Raw genomic sequence first — 20015 nt, 5'->3', positions numbered from 1 at the left:
AAGGAGGGTATGAAACAGAGATTAAGGTCACACAGCTAGTAAGTGGCAGAGCCATGATTCAGACACAATCTGGTTCCAGAGCCCACTCTTAGCATTAGGCACTTCCTCCCTCCCAGACAACGACTAGTATCAGATTTGGCTCTACTCTATTATCAGAGCCAAATATTAACCCCCAACGCCCCACCATCCTGCATAGGCACACACTCACCCCCAAGATATACCCTCAAATGTAAATTTCACCGGTGCCTGGGTGGCTCAGTCTGTTGAGTATGCAACTCTGGCTCAGGTCATGATCTCAGGGCTTGTGGGTTTGAGCCCCGCATCCGGCTCTGCACTGACAGCTCAGAGCCTGGAGCCTGCTTCAGATTCTGTGATTCCCTTTCTGGCCCATCCCACCCACACTCTGTTCTGTCTCTCTCTCAAAAAATAAACATTAAAAGGGACTCAAAGTCACGAACTCAACTGTGAGATCATGACCTGAGCCAAATTTGGATGCTTAACCAACTGAGCCACCCAGGCGCCCCTCCCATTTAGCATGTTTTTTTCTGTATGCTGCAAATTGAAAAGTTTTTAATTACGAAAATTCTTAAAATACCCTTTCAAGCCCGACAGCATGCTGTGACCTACCTGTTACTTGAGGGCATAGCAAGCAGGTTCAGCTGCAGGCACGTGGCAGCAGAAAACTGGCAGTGCCCGTGGCCGCCAAAAATCGGTCTAAGACTTAGGCCCGGCCAATTCTCAAGTGCAGAGCCCTGTGAGGACCCCCACTGTAAGGTCCTCTCTGGAGCTCTCACACTGTTCACAGCAGGCTAGGGGTCTTAGGGCAAAGCCATCACCTTCCTCCACAGAAAGCTGACTAACTGATGAACTGATCGAAGGGTCCGTGCTTTGACATCTGTACCAGAACAGCTCAGTACACAAAAGAGAAAGCCAATTTGTTTTTTTTTTTTTTAACTGTTTTATTTGGGAAAAGTGCTTCTTACAAAAGGGCAGCTGCAAAATACAGACACCTCTGCAACAATTACTTGTTTTCTCTTAAAGTGAAAGAGTGGGCGGGGCCCAAGGAATCACGGGAGTGGATGGGCCAATGAAGAGCTTCTCCAAGTTATTTCAGGAACTAGAGTGACACAACTGAAAGCTAAAATTTCCAATCAAGAAATTCTTCTAATGTAACCTGAGCCCGCCTCGTGGATCACCATCCCTGTCCCGTTTAGTGGAAAAGCGTACTCAGTGCTGTGAACCAACCACTCCTCTACAGAATGTTACGTTTTGAATCACATCCGTGTAGCTGCAAAGCTCAGGAACGGAAGGAGGGAAAAATACTTCCAAAAACAAACAGAAAAACCCAACAACGAAACCTCAAAGGAGGACAAAGGTTTGTCCAAAAGTGCCCGGGCTGGAAAGGCAAGAAGACCAGAAGACATTAGACACAACTGTGTACCCGAGGCCCGGGTCGTGTGACTGTGTGGGACACCAGAGGCACTGTTCTATTTACAGCTACCGACACACTGCTCCGTCCTTTACAACCTACTGGCCACGCTAGGCGGAAACCACTAAACCGCGTCTTCCCACCAAGGCTAAGAGCTCCGCATCTCTGCAGGGACGAGTGGCTGGTCGCGCTCACACGGGGAACATGCCAGCCACGCCCAGCAGCCCCTGGGAGTCCTCTTCCGGCCCGAAATTTAGTCTGGGCCACTGTATCTCTTACACGTGTTCTTCCACAATATGCCTATCGTGCTACATGGGGGAAAACCTCAACACATTCGCACCCGGTTCTGGTTACCCAGTAGATTACTTGTGTGCAATTAAACAAGAGACCGAAACCACAGGACAAGGGCACGGGTGGGGAGTGCAGGGTAGGGGACAGATATAAAAACACAGATGTGCCGATGTCACCAGAAGCCTCACGTTTCCACCTCGTGAGTCTGTAGCAGGCTACTTGCCACAGACAAGACCCTTTACCCAGACACCCCATTCTTGGGCCCAAAAGCAGGGCCCACGCCATTACACTTGAACCCGGGGTCCTCAAAGTAGAGTGTGGAAAAGTCCATAAACGCTACCCTAGAACCGTGTGAACTTGGTGGAAACAGATGGCGCAACTAACCTACACTAACTGTCTGACAGTTAAATCCATGTTACAAAAAAAAAAACTAGCTTTAAGATTTATTTTTGTAACTTCTCGAAACAGAGGGAACAACACACTCCTTGGGGGAAGGTGAGGGGACGAGAAGACAGGCCCTGGGTAGAAAGGACCACGACAGCACCTGGAGTAGATAGGCCTGCCTCGGAGAGAAACACAGGCTCGGCCACGCCCCCGCAGGGACGGCTCCTGGCTGAGGCCCGGCAGACCAGGGCGCACGCCACGCAGAGCTGCTATAGATCCAAGTCATAAAAATCTTCCAGCTCGTCATGAAACAAGTCCCACTCGTCTTCAGAGTCTGTCAGGTCGTCGTCCCCACCTGCGGCCAAAAGCATAAGCAACATCTCGCCCAGCTCAAAGGTGACAACCTCCTCCTCGTCGTGGTCAAAGGGGTTGCTGTTCTCTCTCTCCTCAATGAGCTCCCAGAAGTGGTTCCTTCGTTGGGCCTGTAAGAAACAAGGCCGTGATAGGGAGGGCACGCTCGGAGCATCTTCTATCCTGGTGTTTCTAAGGCCAACCGTGCAGCACACAGAGGGCGTGACGAACAGACTTCTCATTTAGGGTTTCGGCTTTACCAATTCCTCCCCTCCGGTTACTCGACGCCAACCGTTTACGCTAGAGCTCTGAGCACTCTATCGTTTCCTCGCCTATCCCTCCCCGTTTCCTGAGGTGGCTCTCTCCTCCTGTCATCCTCCAGTCTCACTCCCGGACCTGCGTGGTAAGCTCCGTCCCCTACCCCGATCTGCGCAGGACTCAACAGATAGCGTGGTCATTTCCCCTCCTTTAAAAAAACAGCGAGAGTTACCCGGTATCTGCTTGATGTTCCCACTTTCTGTCTCTGTGGCTCCTCTCTACGGCCATCAGGGTACGCATGCTTGTAAAAACAGTTCCCTCCAAATGGGCAGCTCCCACGTCCTTCATCAAAATACCTGCACGCCTTGTTGCTGGAAAGGAAAATATCGCAACCCTTATTCACAGTGGTTTTCAGGTCTGCATTTGACTATCATCCGGTATCTCGTTAAACAGGCAGGGACAGAACCAGCACGTCTGTTCACGGCCCTCCCCAAGGCGTGTTCTCACACGTGTGCACCAATGCATGAAACACAATGGAAACAGACACTCGGTTCCAGTCTATGCTGCTTGTTAACAGCTCCAGTACCGCAGATCCAGCAGAAAGTCTTCTAGAAGCCCACACACAAGCACATAGGACAGCTAGAACATGGACTCAGAGGAAGGCAGACCCCCACTCGTGGGGCTTTAGCGATCAGCAGTATGGACTTGGCTGGAACACAGTCCCTTGGCATGCTCTCCAAGGACTGTGTTACAGCAAGGCACACAACGGGCAAGTGTAATCAGGGGCGACACAAGAAACTGTACTGGGAAGTCAAAGAAAGGGTAGGAAGGAGGTAGGAGTATATAATGCAGCACTGTTCTTTTCAAAGTGAACCCAAGCCACGTTGGGATCTTAGCCTGAGAAAAGGCTGCAGTGCTCATACCTCATTGCCTCTTTGTATTTCTGAATGAGTTTCTGCTTCTCTTCTTTCTCCTCCACCCAGTACTCACTTGGAATGACAAAGTTAGATGTGATCCGGCATTCGGGGCAGGACCTGGGAAACAATGAACAGGCTGCAATGCACATCCCCCTTTACAGGCCCACGTTTCTTCCAGGACGCGCCCTGATGTGTCGCCTCCGCACTTAAAGACTTAAGGGAAAGGCAAGTGGGCATTTCCTGAAAGGGTTCCACACAGTCACACAACTGACCATTTCCACTGAGGCAAGACAAACTCCTTCATAAGTTCAATTCAAAGGCTAGCCAATTCATTCAAAAAAATAAATAAATAACAGTAACAACTTTGGTTAAAAAAAAAACCAAAAAAATCAAAACAAAACAAAACAAAAAAAACAAAAGAAGACATTTCACACGGACTCCTTTTTCTTTCGTTTAAATAAATTTATTTCTTGTAACTTTGCTCTGTTTAGATTACGTAGTTTTTGTTCAGTTATGAGAACAATCTTTAAAGGATGGTGGATTACTGGCTAGCTTAATGGATGGAATAGGAAAGTGGAAAATGTAAAACGTCAGGAAACATACATTCAGAGCTAGATAAGTTTGTTTGCGGAGCCTAAACTGGCTAATCCATTAAACACAATCTCCTCAGAAAAAGCACGAAGAGTCTGCTAACTAACTGATACACAGGGTTTCCTCGTTCAAATAAAAGATCTCTACCAACTAACCTAGAAGCTGGCTGAAAATACAAAGGAGAAATCCCAATTAGAATACCCCAGTTTCAAGATAAAATGCATGCATTTAAGTGCGGTCCATCTGGTTGAAAGTTGGCACAAGATACTAAAATTCTTCCCCCAAATAGAAAGCACAAACGAAGACTGGGGAGGAGTCTCACTTTATGATCTTGCTCTCAAATTGCTTAGCACTCCTCCACTTGCGAATACACTTGAGACAGTAAGTGTGGCTGCAGTTGGAGAGGATCCCAAAGCGGCGCTCGCTGGGGCTGGCTTTCTCGTAGACCACCTCCATGCAGACCCCGCAGACCATGTCTTTGCTGCGCTGGACAGCAAACGATAGCTCCATGTCCTTCTCATGGGCCTCGATGCAGGACTAGAGACAGTGGAGAGAGAAGTGTAGTCAAGTCACTGAATAACGGAAAGAAGACTTCCAATGACAGCTCATGGCTCACGTTCAGAGAACTAACAGTCACCCGAAAAGAGGTGACATTAAAAGAAGTTTTGTTCACAAGTAAATAACCTTCTGGATCTTTACATCATTACAAAGTCAAACTAGAAGAACTCAACTTCAAGAACTGAAAAAAAGAAATCAACCAATTTTCTCTACCCTCCACGTTGTGTATGATCCATGTTGGAGATGATTTTTCATATTGTTTGTTGATCTTAGGAAGGATGAAGGAACTAACATTTATTAAGTGACAGAGGTATACTTCACATACCATAGAATTCATTCTTTTATGTTTTTAATTTTGTTTTAAAATCTACTTATTGAGAAACAGAGACAGATAGTGAGCATGGGAGGGACAGAGAGAGGGAGACACAGAATCCGAAGCAGGTTCCAGGGCTCGAACCCACAAGCTGTGAGATCATGACCTGAGCCAACGTTGGACGATTACCTGAGTGAGCCACCCAGGCGCCCCTTATTCATCCTTTTAAAGGGTGCAATTTAAATGGCTTTGGTTGATGTGCAGTTAAGTAACCACCCCCACAATCAATAGGAGAATGGATCTGTTACTCCAAGAAAAACCCCAAAGAAACCCCATACCCACAACAGTCACTCAATTCCCTTGAAACCAGCCCCCCAGTCCTAGGCTCCAGTAATCTGTGGGGATGCTTATTCTGGGCCACATCATCTAAACGTGTCCTTCTGTGACTGGCTCTGTTCAGTTATCTACACTGGGGGAGGCTATCAGTATTTTGTTCCTTTTTATCACACAGTAATATTCCATCGCATAGACAGACCACGATTTATTAATCCAGTCATCAAGTGATGGACATTTTGGTTATTTCCACTTGGGGGGGCTATTAAGGATTATGGGAGTGCCTGGATGGTTCTGGTGAGGTACCATGCAACTATGGATCTCAGGGTTGTGGGTTCAAGCCCATGCTGGGTGTAGAGGTTGCTCAAATAAATAAACTTTAAAAAAAAAGGAATTGGGGCGCCTGGGTGGCTCAGTCAGTTGAGCCTCTGGCTTCGGCTCAGGTCAGATCTCACAGTTTGGAGATTCAAGCCCCACATCGGGCTCTGTGCTGACAGCTATCTCAGAGCCTGGAGCCTGCTTCCAGTTCTGTGTCTCCTTCTCTCTCTGCCCCTCCCCCCCTCTCATGCTCTGTCTCTCTGTATTAAAAATAAACATTAAAAAAAAAAAAGGAATTATGCTACTATGAACATTCACGTAAGCTTTCGTGTGGATGTCATATACTTTTTGTTTCCATGCAGGTATAACTGACACATATTACACTACACATACTTTTTCAATTTAGTAAGAAACATGCTAATTGTAGGGAATGCAAAAAAGCAATCAAGAACTCATTCATAATTCCACATAACCATATTTTATATTTTTTCTGAAACCTCTTTTTAAACAATCTTCAGAAAGAGACATTACAAAAAGAGAGAAAAAATGGACACTACTATCCCCAAATCATACCCGAGATTTAACTTGCCAAAATTCACACAACCAACAAGCCACCAAGACAGGATTCAAACTATGTCTCCCCTACACCATGTTTTACCCAACAAATGGAGAACGTCTGGCGGCTGCTTTGTATGGCCCACCATCACCCGTCTTCAAGAGGCTGCCCATGGGGCGCCTGGGTGGCTCAGTCGGTTAAGCCTCTGACTTCGGCTCAGGTCAGATCTCACATTCATGGGTTTGAGCCCCGCATCAGGCTCTGTGCTAACAGCTCAGAGCCTGGAGCCTGCTTCCGGTTCTGTGTCTCCTTCTCTCTCTGCCCCTCCCCCTCTCATGCTCTGTCACTCTCTGTATCAAAAATAAATAAAACATTAAAACATTAAAAAAAAATAAAAATAAAAATAAAAAAGAGGCTGCCCAGGGGTGAAATACCCAAATGCCCATCAAAGGACGAGGGGAAAGACAAAACACGGCCCAGCTATGTAGTGAACAGGTTCTCAGCCATAAGGAGGAATCCAGTACTGAGAGACACAGAGGCGATCTCCGCCACAGGGACATCCACAGAGACAGAGAGTAGAGCAGTCACTGCCAGGGGCTGGCCGAATGGCAGGATGGACTAACAGAGCTAAGGGGCATCAAGCGTCTGCTGGGCACGATGAAAACGTCCTGTCCTAAGAATCAGAGATCTGTGGTAATGGCTGTACAACTCTTAGTATATTAAAAAACAATGAGACATGGATCTTAGAAGAGTAAATTCTATGGAATGGGACTCTCAGAAAAACTGTTGGGTTAAAAAAAAAAGAAGGGTGCCTGGCTGGCTCAGTTGGAAGAGCACGGGATTCTTGATCTTGGGGTCAAGAACTCAAGTGCACACTGAGTGCAGACATCACTTAAATAAGCACTTAAAGGGAAAAAATGAAGACATTTAAGAAGGACAAAGCCCATGATCTGTGTTCTGAAAGCACGACTTGTTGACACGCACTCGGGAGCCCAGGAGGCGTCCCATCTCACGCCTATGAGCACGTCACCCCCTGACGACTTACTTTTATATGTTGTGACCTCTGGGCGGCGTCCATCGGATGGAGGACCTGCAGCCCACACATGTCACAGGCGTCTCCGTGGAGATACACACAGTTCTCCCCGTAGCGGCACTCGCCCACCGCAGCGTAGGGGCAAAGCTGCTTCTTCGTTTCCACTGTGCTTTGCTCCTTCTCACAGTCTTCCTTGGCCACCGAGCCCCGCGGGGGAGCGTCAGTGCAGGAAGGGGCAGCTGAAATGTGTAAGAGGGTAGTAAAGGTCCAGAACGGGTAAGGCGGCAATATGAACTACTAAGGTGGTAACTGAGAACCTAACTGAAAAGAAAAAATGAGAACTTCAATTAAACGCCAAAACTAATCTCTTTATTCCTGAAAGAAATGAAATTCTTCTAATGCTGATATTTCTGTGAATGGGCTTATTTAAAAGAAAACAAAACTTTTTATGTACTTCTTGTACAATGGCACTGATTAAAGAAGAGAGGCTTCAGTTTTTCAAAACATTCTAAATTCACTACTATTGGGATTCAACCGTTTCTTTCACTCTAGTGGTAAATCATAGGTGATCCAATTCAGAGTATTAAGATTAGGCTAAATGTGAAGACTGGGAAGCAGGAAGGTTGTGAAACGCAGCTAATGGATGAACTACTGACTAGTGCCTAAGCTGCTTTTAGTCTTCAAGATACTCACTTCGGCCACAGTAGGGCTGCCCAGGAACGAATTCAATGGCATTCACCCAGTCTTCTGAACCTGCTCCCACACTTGCAAAGTTTGAATTTCGTGAGTTGGCTTCGCCCGTATTCATTTCAACAAGCGGTCCAAGTCCCGATGAGAGACTTGAGGAAGCAGCGAGGGAGGATTCTGCACTTAGATCTGCCGCAGGCACTTCTTCCTGTTTCAATGGCTTGCTGTGTTCATATCTAAAAAACATTCAAAGTCAGCAGTCACTGTCCCGTAGCAGCCCCAAATGGGGGATGTATTCCCTGATCTGTCCTCGGGTTCTTTTCAAACTACCATACAGATGAATCAGCTGGGAACTTGCTAAAAGGCAGATATTAAATTCTAAGTCTGGAGCAGGCCCACCAAGTCCACACAGGACAAGAATACTGCTGGGCCAGGACTACACTCGGAGCAGCAAGGTCATAGGTCAGGGGTCAGCAAACTTTAAAGGGTCAGACGCTACTTGATGTTTGGCAGGCCATACTGTCACTGCCACAACTATTAAACTCTGAGGTTATACTTCAAAACCCACCACAGGTGTTACCTGAGTGACTAAACACGGATACGCACTACATATGGGTCTGTTCCAATAAAAGTTCACTTACCAGAAGAGCTTGTGGCCAGGTTTGGCCTATAGGCCACAGTTTGCCCACCCCGCCACAGACCACCCACTACCCCTCAGTTTCTATTCCAACGGTGGCGGGGGGGGGGGGGGGGGGGGGGGGTTGTCCTGCAGTTTCCATGGCAACTATGCCGATGACTCTGTACACCTAAAACTGATCAAAGCAATGCTAGCACTGAGCCTCCCACTCTGAGTTCTGGCTCATGTCATGATCCCAGGTCACAGGATCAACATGGGGCTCCACACTTGCCGCTGAGCATGGAGCCTGCTCAGGATCCTTTCTCCCTCTGCCCCTCCCCTGTTTATGCCCACACACTCTCTCTCTCAACACACACAAGGCTGACATTCAAATTCAGCAAGTAGAAACCTGGAACATTTTACCAACACATACATTAAAGTGTTTATGCTATTAAACAGAAGAGACAGTATTTACAAAGTATACAATATGCATTTTCTTCATTTAAAACTTTATTTATTTTGAGAGAGAGCTTGCGAGCAGGGGAGGGGCACAGGATCCCAAGCAGGCTCCCCACTGTCAGTGCAGAGACCAACATGGGGCTTGATCTCAAGAAGCATAAAATCATGATCAAGAGTTGGACACTCAAACCGACTGAGCCACCCAGGCACCCTTGAAAAGTAACTTTTTAAATCTGCTTATTTAGGCAAAGCTATTCCCCTTAGTGAAAAATAGATCTAAATAAAATAGGATTCTGAAGCAATGATTTGTGAGTAAGTATTAGGAAAGATAAAGTACAAATAAGAAAAAGATTCTCAGTTTGGAGGCAGAGTCAGTGAAGCACGGACCTTAATCAGTCTCTGGCCCTCAGACCAAATTCCACCAGAGCTAAAAATGGTTTTGCCATTTTTATGTTTAAGTGGTATTTATTCCATTGATGCTAAGACACATTTACAATATTTAAAGTATTTATTTATTTTTAAAAGTGAGCTCTATGCCCAACGTGGGGCCTGACCTCAACTTGAGATAAAAAAAAAAAAAAAACCACACGCTCCACCAACTGAGCCAGCCAGGTGCCCACTGACATTTTTATTTATTATTGTTATTTTTGCAGTCATTTTTTGGGGGGCAACTAGGGTTACAGTTCAGGAGACAGATTCAGGTAGCAACCTGACTTCTGTTCCTGATTTCTACATTTTAAATTGGCTGGAAAAAAGATCATTTTAGGACACATGAAAATTATATGAAACTCAAAGTTTAGCATCCCAAATAAAGTTTCATGGAACACAATCACATCTATTAGCTTCTGGATTATCTACGGCTGCTCCTACAGGACAAGAAGCCGTATGGCCTGCGCAGCCCCAAGAACACCGATTCTCTGGCCTCACACAGAAAAAGTCTGCCAACTCCTGCTTAAAAGGACTTTCATATCTACTTGATTCAGAGTCCAGGACAATGTCTTCATTATAATTATTAAGCTAATTATTTAATGAATTATCACAGAACTAGTGACCTTACAGTCAAATGCTAAGTGAAGAAATAATGCTGAGCTAACACTGAAATGAACACTGAGCTTTTCTTTCACATCTTGCAAAGAACACTTTGATATAGGATTAATTTCTACCTAAGGGAGTTTAATCAATATTTCTTCCAGCTCTCTGTAAGAGAGGATAGATGTTTTTCCCTCTGGTTGGCTACTTCTCACCTCCAATCATTCCAAAGTCTGGTATTTGTCTACAAATATTTAAAAACTTTTAGATCTTGACCTGAGCTGATGTCCAGTGCTTAACCAACAAAGCCACCCAGGTACCTGTCTTTAGATAGTTTAATTTGCGGATTCAGTGGGTCCACAGGGAGAGCCCGCCAAAGGAAACAACACCTACCATAGCAAAGGTTGTCACAACTGTCAACCAAGGCAATATATTCTCCTTCTCCACTGGGTGTCCAGAAACAAGGAGGGAGGGGCGCCTGGCTGGCTCAGTTGGAAGAATACGAAACTCTGGATTATCCGGGCTATGAGCCCCACACTGCGCAGAGGTAACTTAAATAAATAAATCTTAAAAAAGAAACGAGGGCATTCTAATGGCATTCCTGCAATGTATCCAACCAGCTCTGAGCAGTGAAGCACAGGCCTCACTAAGTATCAGCGCCACCATGAGGAAACACTGATGCAGTCGTTTCTTGAAACTGCTGGAATTAGACCTTTATCCTTCATTATAAACTATCCCCCACTCTGTGAGGAGTTCAATGACTTGAAATCTCTGGGCATTGGCCAAGTTGTATTTTAAAAATCTCTCTACAATAAAGAGTGAAAATAAGTTTACATCTTCCAGGTGTAACTTTAACAAGCAAATAAAGCAGTCTTGCAACAAGCACTTCCATAAAATCCCTTCTTTAGCTAGTCTAGAATCGGTCTTTTAATGATCACCTATAGGGGCTCCTGGGTGGCTCAGTCGGTTAGGCGACTCTTTCAGGTCAAGACCTCAGGGTTTGTGACGCTAAGCCTCAAGGTAGGCTCTGTGCTGACAGGGTGGAGCCTGTTTAGGATTCTCTTTCCCTCTCTCCCACTAGGGCTCTGTCTAAATAAACCAAAAACATGATCGCCTAGATCAGCCTGTCTGTCCCAAATAATGACAATCGAAGGTTCCTCTCAGACAAGACTGTTAATACACAGGTTTCCCTAAGTTCTTCCTTACACTTTATCCTAAGAGCTCTAAATTGAGCTCAAATCAGGACTATTCCCAAAGAGGGATCTGCACCTTTCCTATAAAGAAAAGGTCAAATAGGTGACTCCCATCTGCCTAAATGTCAGAGCGTCACCAGAACAGGACACCCAGCTCACTCCCTGGCCTTCAACCTCGGACCTACCACAAGGAAGCCCGCTGATTACAGGGATATGCTGAAGACCAGCTTCTATACCTATTCTACTGAGTCCCGAAGGAGAACACGAAATGCCACTGGGGCTGGCAAAGCTACCTGAGAAATAAACTGAGTAACACATAGCGCCCAAGCCTTAGCTTGATTTCTTCAATTTAATCTCCCTTTTCATTCATTCCACCTGTATGACCCAGTCAGATGCGTGCCTCTACTGAAAGAAGAGCCCCCGTCCGTGGTGCCTACCTCCCCACCTCCTGTCACACAGCACGCTCTCCAGGACATGTCCTCTCTCCCTGGACAGAGCTTACAAGGATTCCCAACTGCCTGGCTAAGCAAAGGACACAGCTCCCCTACAAAATTAACTTGGCCTAGAACACCTGCAGACCATCCTACTGTGAAGTATTGCTCATTTATATTCAGTATGATAGGGCTCAACTTCCCCCTTCTTACTGTGACTAAACAGGATCAACCTGGGGTTTGGTTTTTGGAGGAGAGTGTCACTGTGTCATTTGTCCCCCTCTCCAGTAATACTGCAAGGAAAAACAAATCAGCAAAGAGCAAAATGACTACTTAAATTTAGATACCACAGGTTCCATTTCTGAGCTCCTAGTCACATGGAAAACTTTATTTTTCCATCCTAATTTCCCAGTAAAATGCAGTTGGGATGACCTAACATGAATATCCCACCCATCAGTAATTTTGAACACCTTTTGAAGAGGTGACATATCCTTTTCTGATAGAATGCTAAAATTGGCTGACATTCCCAAAATGCCTTACCTACTGTGATGGTTTAAACTATGCCCAGAATTCTTCGCTACTACTCCTTTCAGAAGGTGGAGCCCACCTACCCCCTCCTTGAACGTGGGCTGGACTTGGTGACTGGCTTGTAACAAACAATATAATGGAAAGGAGTGTGGGGCTTCTGAGACTACGTCATAATAGGCATTGTGGCTCTGTCCTTGGCTGGCTCTCTTGAATCACTTGCTCTGGGGAAAAGACTGCTAACAAGCATTAGGGCACTAAGCAGCCCTATGGAGAGGAGAGGTCCATGTAGTAAGAACGAAGGTGTCTCGCCAACGGGGTGTGAGTGAGCCGTGTCAGAAGTGCTCTTCCAGCCCGAGACTTCAGAGAGTGTCATTACATTACTGGCCGAAATCCTGACTGCGATCTTCGGAGTCTCAGAGCTAGAACCTCCCAGCTAAGCCATCCCCAGATTCCGACCCCCAGAAACTGTGAGACAATGTGTAGAAACTGCTAAATTCTCGGGGTACAATTCGTCTAATGTCGACAAGTAACTAAAACATGCGTTTTCTGCTGAATCGCAATTTCACTAATTGTGGTACTAAATCAGTGAAGACTGATTATTGGAATTATGTATCTTATTCTCACCTTTTCTCCCCAATCTCTCCCAATCCTCCCCTCAGCAGATGTGATCTGTAAAATTCTTACCTGCAACGGTCTCCGTAAACACAGTATCCACGCTGGAAGTACTTGCACACGACGCCGTACGGACTGTCAGCGAGGTCGTGCGAGTAGCGACAGTTATCTCCTTCCTTACAAACCCCGTGCATGAAATACCTGTGAGAAAAAGATCCACAAAGTTGGATTTAAAAAGTCTAGAGCCAGGGGCCCCTGGGTGGCTCAGGTGGTTAAGCGTCTGACCTCGGCTCACGTCATGAGCTAATGGCTCATGGGTTTGAACAGGCTCTGTGCTGACAGCTCAGACCCTGGAGCCTGCTTTGAATTGTGTGTGTCTCTCTCTGCCTCTCCCCTGTTCATGCTCGGTCTCTCAAAACTACATAAACATTAAAAAATAAATAAATGAAAAGTCTAGAGCCAGCACTATAACAATTCATGACCAATGTATCAGTAATATACTAGTACTGCATAGTAGCAATATATTCCATCACATGTGATATGAACACAGAACTCATGGAATTAGACTGTATGACAAGATTATCCATTATGGTACCACACGAAGGCTGCCTATGCATATCACATGTGCACCGATGCAGATTTAAACTTTGAGGTCGGCATTAATCTTATTCTTTGCAGTCCTGAGAAGGTAGCTTCTTGTTTTCCACTAACTTTAGCCATAAGAGCAGCTCTATCTGTAAAATAATCAAAGGTAAAGAAGCAATAAACAATGCAGACCAGAATGGGTCAGACTACTGTATGTTTCACTTTAAGAAACCATTTTAATTCTCTCAAAGCCTCATGTGAAGATACAAATAAAATTTGCTGCAAACACAGAGGTAAAGGGCAATCGGTATGTCCTTTGGTTACTGTGTCGTTCCTGTCTTAAAGGATTGATTACGTGTGTACCTAACCAGCAGCTTCCAAAACACCAAGTATCACAGTAGGAATTAGTAGGTCTTAGTTCCTAAGGGAACCTGGACTAAGCAGCATCAGTACCACCTGGGAATTCACTAGAAATGCTACTGTTGAGACCGTAATGCCTATCAGAAACTGGGGGGATTGGGGGGGCGTGGTGGGAGGGCAAGCAGCAATCCGTATTCCTCTAAGTGTAACCATATGGATTAGGTAAGTGATAACCCTGATCGTGTCAGGTGAGGACCGCCTCCGCCGCCACCACCCTCCATCTCCCCATCACTGACTTCTGTCAGGGTTTTTATTTGTTTATTTTAATTCTTTGGTCTGGGGTACCTGGGTGGCTCAGTTGGTTAAGTGTACTTTGGCTCAGGTCATGATCTCAAGGTTTGGGAGTTCAACCCTTGGATCAGGCTCTGTGCTGAAAGCTCAGAGCCTGGAGCATGCCTCAAATTCTACGGCTCCCTCTCGCTCTCTGCCCCTCCCCCACTTGTGTGGGGGTTTGAACGCACTCTCTCTCCCTCAAAAATGAACACTTAAAATTTTTTAAAAATTCTTTGGTCCTTTCTTTACTCTGCTCAAGAGAAACACTGGTAATGAAGATTTAATTTTGGAAGGCCACAATTCCCAATATGCATCTATGTACAGCTGGCAGAATAAGAAAAATGTACCTATTTCGTGAGTGTAAATATGGCTGACCTTGCAGTTGACCTCACTCTATCCAAGAGGGCCAGCAGTTATCTACAGCTGGTTAGTAAAGTAACAGGAAGTACAAGCCCCCTTGCCTACTGATGTGAGTGGTATGTAGAAAATATTCAGATTTACCTAAGGAACTCTGAAGAGGTTCCTTTAATTGACCTGCCCCCAGACTGAAATGTGTAGGGTTCTATTCAGGGATTACCTGCAAGTGAACCTTCTATGTGACAGCAGGAAAAATGGCAAGAATGTAACATGTTGGTGCAAATAGTTAAAATTATCAAGATCCTGAAGTGCATATGACTGCACTCCATTAACAAAATATAAAAGTATAATTGGAAGTCAAATTATAATTATAATTAACCTAATCCAACTGTTACTAGGTTTACCATAATCTAACTCAGGTCTGAACTTTTGCTCAACTACAAGGCAACTTTGAGTTAAACTTGATGTATTGTATCAATAGGTAATTTCCAACTGCATAAATGAAGATCTTAACATACCCAACACCTAAAGAAGCCAATGATATTTACAATGTAATCACCACCACAGTATAATGGTGCCTCAAAGCATTAAAGTATCCAGTTGGTAATAGGTTATCCATTTGAAAGTGTCCAGGCCTGAATACAATTGTTTCAGGTCTCATCCCCTGTGGGAATTTTCGCTTTTTAAACACAGGACAAAGGTATCTATACCTTCAGTATTTCTTTGGGATCAATCTTAAATCACAGATGCAGTTTTAAGTTTTAAGGCTTTATAAATCCTCTAACAAGAGATTTCCAGCTGGGAAGGTAGCATCTAAATCTCAGGCTATTACGGAAATTTTAGGTTTTTAAATCCCACTTGCCACGCTTTCATTCATTCAATTGCTGCACCTGGGTTTGTGACCCTCCTCACTAAGTCAGACTCTGCCTTCCACCACTCCCTGCCTGACAGCGCGGACCATAACTTGGGTTCTTAAATCAATTATTTCAGTCAAGGAGCTCAACTCCCTAAAACCTGCACCTTAATATTCAGCAGGACTCTTCCTCCTTGGCACCTTTGCCAAACCTACACATTATTTACTTGCTGACATCCATGAAGGGTAAAAACTGTTCTTGAGAATCCAAACTGACAGTGAAAATTCAACTCAACTAGATTGAGCCAGCCAGGCACTCCATCAGCGGTGGGAAGGCTCACTTGCGGCTTTGTCACCTGCTGGCTTTGTCATTTAGTTCACCAATCTTTATATTTTAGAACTTGAAAAAAGGGCAGCATGTGTGAATGAAGTGACTGCATAGGGCCTTTGTTACTACTACTCCTGTTCCCTTCCTTCTGCCCTTCCCCAGCTTCCCTCTGCCCACACTCAGAACACACTTGGTGACCGTACTGGTTTCTGCCCAGGCCCGATAAGAGGTGCACATGAACAAATCAGTTCAGAAAGAAGGCAAGACACCTAGAAGACACCTAGACATCATGCCATCAGATGATCTGAAGTTAATTAGAGTAATCTAGCCTGAAAAGAAAGGAACAACCTTATAGGGAACTCTTCCTGACAAAGTGAATACATGCAGAAAGCTACACCATGTATCTGGTTTGACAGGAGGGCTGAGAAAAAGAACTGCCCAGCAACGAAAGAAGTTCCTTTGGGCCAGAGCCAGCAGCACTGAAAGGAAGGCAAGCCGCCACAAAATCACCAGATACGCAGCGTCCACAGAAACACGAGAATACAAGCCCTAATTAGTTACTGCCAAATACTAAGCATTCATTTACATGGGGCTTAGTGCATGTGGTCTTGGGTTTGTGGTTTTGTTTTTCTGGTCTTTTGTCCCTCAGGGATATGAACACTACCCAGAATCCTGTACCATCCTCATAGTGAAACTCCTCCTTGCCAACCCATTTCTAAGAGATCATGACATGATAGTGTAAATTATAACTAAATTACAACAGAAAGTGGAAAAAGGCAAGCCTTGCCCAAGAATTTCTCCCCAAAACAAAACCAAAGTAAATGCTTTTGCATTTATTTTTAAATGCCACCGCCCCAATTCACCTTGATGTCATTGCCCAGACTAAGCCTCCTTTGGGAAAAGGCTGAGACACCTGATTTCTAAGGTTCCTTCCACCTTGAAGATTCTATGGCTCACTTCAAGTAGACATTGTCCAGGAATAAAAACAAATATAATCATCTAGAATCTACCTATGGCTGAATCTCTTGGGAACCTAAGCATGTTTGCCAGATATGATACAAAACCCCCAGCATTAGCTTGTGACGGTCCAAGAGAAACGAACAATACCCTCAAAGTGCCTCTACACACTCTAACAAGCGATCTGTGGATTTACAGAAATTACAGAATGAGGACTTATTTGGCACTTACCACTTAACTGGCTGGCATTTCTTACGGTGACATGTAATTGTTGAGTGCACATACGCTGTTTCTCAAACTGGGCTGTACAGTCCTGGTGGTTAAGGACCATGGTTTTGTTTTTTAGGTCCTACAACACCTATACAAAGCTTACATATTTGTTTACTAAAAACTGTAGAAGACACGAGGTGTCATGGCAAATCAAAATGCCAGTAGCAAATTAGTTTTTCTTAATAAGCCGGATAACCTTTCCAATGCACCCCTTCAAAAAACCCACACCGGCTGCAAGTCATAAATTTCACAATGGATTATCACAGCACTTGCAGAGACTTCCTGAAGTTAAGTTCCTTAATTTTTAAGCTATACTTACACTTATAAAAACAAACAAAAAAAGCTTTAAAAAAAAATAGAAACACTTGTTTTTTTGTGGTTACATTATTTCAACTGCCACAACAGTCATCTACCACTGCAGGAGCATTCTAATTTTTTTTTTAATGTTTTATTTATTTTTGAGAGAGACAGACAGACAGACAGCATGAGCAGGGGAGGGGCAGAGGGGGCGGGGGCGGGGAGAGACACAGAATCCGAAGACAGGCTCCAGGCTCTGACCTAGCTGTCAGCACAGAGCCCGCCGCAGGGCCTGAACCCATGAACCGTGAGATCATGACCTGAGCTGAAGTCTGAGGCTCATCCAACTGAGCCACCCAGGCATCCCAAGAGCATTCTAATAAAGCAGTGTCTAAGTTCAAAACTACAGCATGCCAAATTACAATGTATTCTTTAAAGTATTATTTTCACTCCACACGCTCAAAGAAGCTAAAACCAATAGCTTATTTATTTCATAATATTCCTTCAAAAAATATGAAAAATGGCCAGGTGGGGGCAGCATAATACAGTTCTTCGGGAAAGGTATACATAGTTAGGTTTTTCTTCAGCTGCAGAAATAAAAACACAATGAGATAGAATTTTGAGCAATATATTAAGAAAACAGTAACCAACAATACATGAGTGATTTGGAACAATTAAAAATAAATATCCATCAACTGGAAAGGGGGAAACAACTTCTAAGAGGATTATCCCCTAAGAACATAGTCTTAATCAAATTGATAGGAATGAGAAGGAAATAAACAAAAACACTAAAAATACAGCACTATCTTGCATTCTCAAGGGAGATTTAGCTTTCAAACACAATAAAAATATTTTTAGTACAGTGCATGCGTTATCTCTCACTGAAAGCACTAACGCTTATTTAATGAATAACTGAATGAGGCAGTTTCCCAAGAGACTGTCCTTTGTCTTTGCTAACTTACAAGTTTGTTCTCTTTTTTAAAATAAAAGCAGAGGAATCCTCCAGCACATGAAGTGGGTAATTTTAGGTGTGGGTTTACCAACATCAGCAAGCATTAAGTACAGATAATGATAAATGAAATAGGGTCCCTACTCTAAGAAAGCTCAGAGTCTATAAATGGAAGGCATATTTGACATACTTCCACCCAAAGAAAAAAGATTTTTTAAAAAACAGGAGATCATCTTGGTACCTAGAACAACTGAAAACACTGTCAAATATTAAAACCCAATTAACCCATACTTTTAGATCACTTTCTCCAAGTAGAAATTACATACAGATTTATATAAAAAACAAAAAAGAGTACATCTAAGCCTGTATCTTTGACACAATGCCTTTTCAAAATATTAGATTATTGAGCCATGCAAATTTAAATAACATACTGGTTTATGGGCAAAAAATTCCCACCAGTCCAGGGACAATCTAGAATACTGCATTCACTCAAGAATACTAAGGGCAGGCAAAGAGGAACGATTAGTCTGGTAAGCTATTTTAAATTCTGATTATATACTGGTGAGGAACCAGAAAGAACAAGAAAAGTGTCTATCAGAGGGGAAAGTGAAGTGTAGAAGTGACCATGAATTCTGTGCCCGGCTGTAAAGCTGGGTTCAAGGTTCAACTGCCAGATAAAAATGAGGGAAGTATGGAAATACCAGGTTGGTGATGGGTATTCAAGGCTAGACTGTACGGAGACTGGAGATGGTAAGTAAAATCAAGGCACTGTATGGAGTTCTTAAAAGAACTCACATATTCAAGAAAACATTATTTCCAGTATATAGACTAGGACTGCAGAGTGAAGGGCTAAAAGGTCAGGAATATAAAAGTTTACATACACTAGCTCTTTTATTTTTAGAAGACCCAACTACCACATATAAATCAACTGCAGAACTGTCAGAAAAAAAAAAAAAGGTAAACAGACCCAAGTAACTGGTTCCATGAATAGGAATTTTTAAATTCTCATTCTTTAAGATATTGCACTTGATTCCATTCCTACGATATACAAATGACTGATGAGAGCATCCTAAAATAGCTTTTGTTTCTCCATCCCGTTGCTGAAAACAAACGTAATTAAGCTTATTATTCATGCCTTACACGTATGTTAAAGAAAGAGCGCGCTTCAATATCGCTGTTAACACCAGGACAGTGAGTTCTGTATGTTAAGAATATTCTTAGGTATTGCATGGAAATTATCCCACCCGGGTTCAAACTGGCATTCCAGGTGGATTTTTTTTCAACCGTTTAAGAAAAGCTTCTGATCGCTACTGATCACTTCTTTAAAAAAAAAAAAAAAAACAGTATAACATCCAATTAAATGCACTCATCCTATATGTACAGCGCGATCATTTTTTTACATACGTACACACACGTATCTATAACCGCCATCCACTAATTTTCCCCCCCAAATACTTGCATCTGAGACATCAAAACAAAACAAAACCGCTCTCCTCCGGGAGCGACAAGCTCTTTGATTCCCCTTCAAAAGTAAGATGCGTGGATTTCAAAAGAGAAAACATTTCGCCGCGGAAGGGGAATGGCAGCACGTAAAATTTCAGTCGGAGGAGACGACCCGGGCCCGGCACTCGGTACTAAGACAAAGCTCAGAACCGCCAACCCCAATAAACATACAAAGAAGAAATAACAAAAGCTACTTCACGGGTGGGGCGGGGGACTGGGGGCGGGGGCGGAGAGACGCGAGCAGACGTTACCAACGGATGACAAGGAGCCGGGGTCCGGCAGCCAGGCCACCTCGCAGGGTAATGCGGCTGCGCTCCCCCGCCCTGCAGGGCTGCG

At 44.2% G+C, this 20015-nt stretch overlaps 1 protein-coding gene across 1 annotated transcript in view; it reads right to left on the bottom strand.

Moving 5' to 3' along the window:
* Positions 1-2146: 2146 nt before the first annotated feature.
* MKRN1 (makorin ring finger protein 1) overlaps positions 2147-20015 on the bottom strand; it is an 18450-nt gene continuing 581 nt past the window's right edge. Inside the window, exons 2-8 of the mRNA XM_029922633.1 lie at positions 12960-13088; positions 8026-8255; positions 7345-7571; positions 4544-4758; positions 3637-3747; positions 2946-3084; positions 2147-2586 (exon numbers count right to left, since the gene is read on the bottom strand). Of these exons, the coding sequence (XP_029778493.1) occupies positions 2374-2586; positions 2946-3084; positions 3637-3747; positions 4544-4758; positions 7345-7571; positions 8026-8255; positions 12960-13088 (1264 nt within the window). The 3' untranslated portion in view covers positions 2147-2373. The remainder of the gene's footprint in view (positions 2587-2945; positions 3085-3636; positions 3748-4543; positions 4759-7344; positions 7572-8025; positions 8256-12959; positions 13089-20015) is intronic.

The sequence above is a fragment of the Suricata suricatta genome, chromosome 2, assembly GCF_006229205.1.
Source record: "Suricata suricatta isolate VVHF042 chromosome 2, meerkat_22Aug2017_6uvM2_HiC, whole genome shotgun sequence".
Taxonomy (NCBI): domain Eukaryota; kingdom Metazoa; phylum Chordata; class Mammalia; order Carnivora; family Herpestidae; genus Suricata; species Suricata suricatta.
Note: the sequence above shows the minus strand (reverse complement) of the source record. Positions and strands in the feature narration are given on the sequence as shown.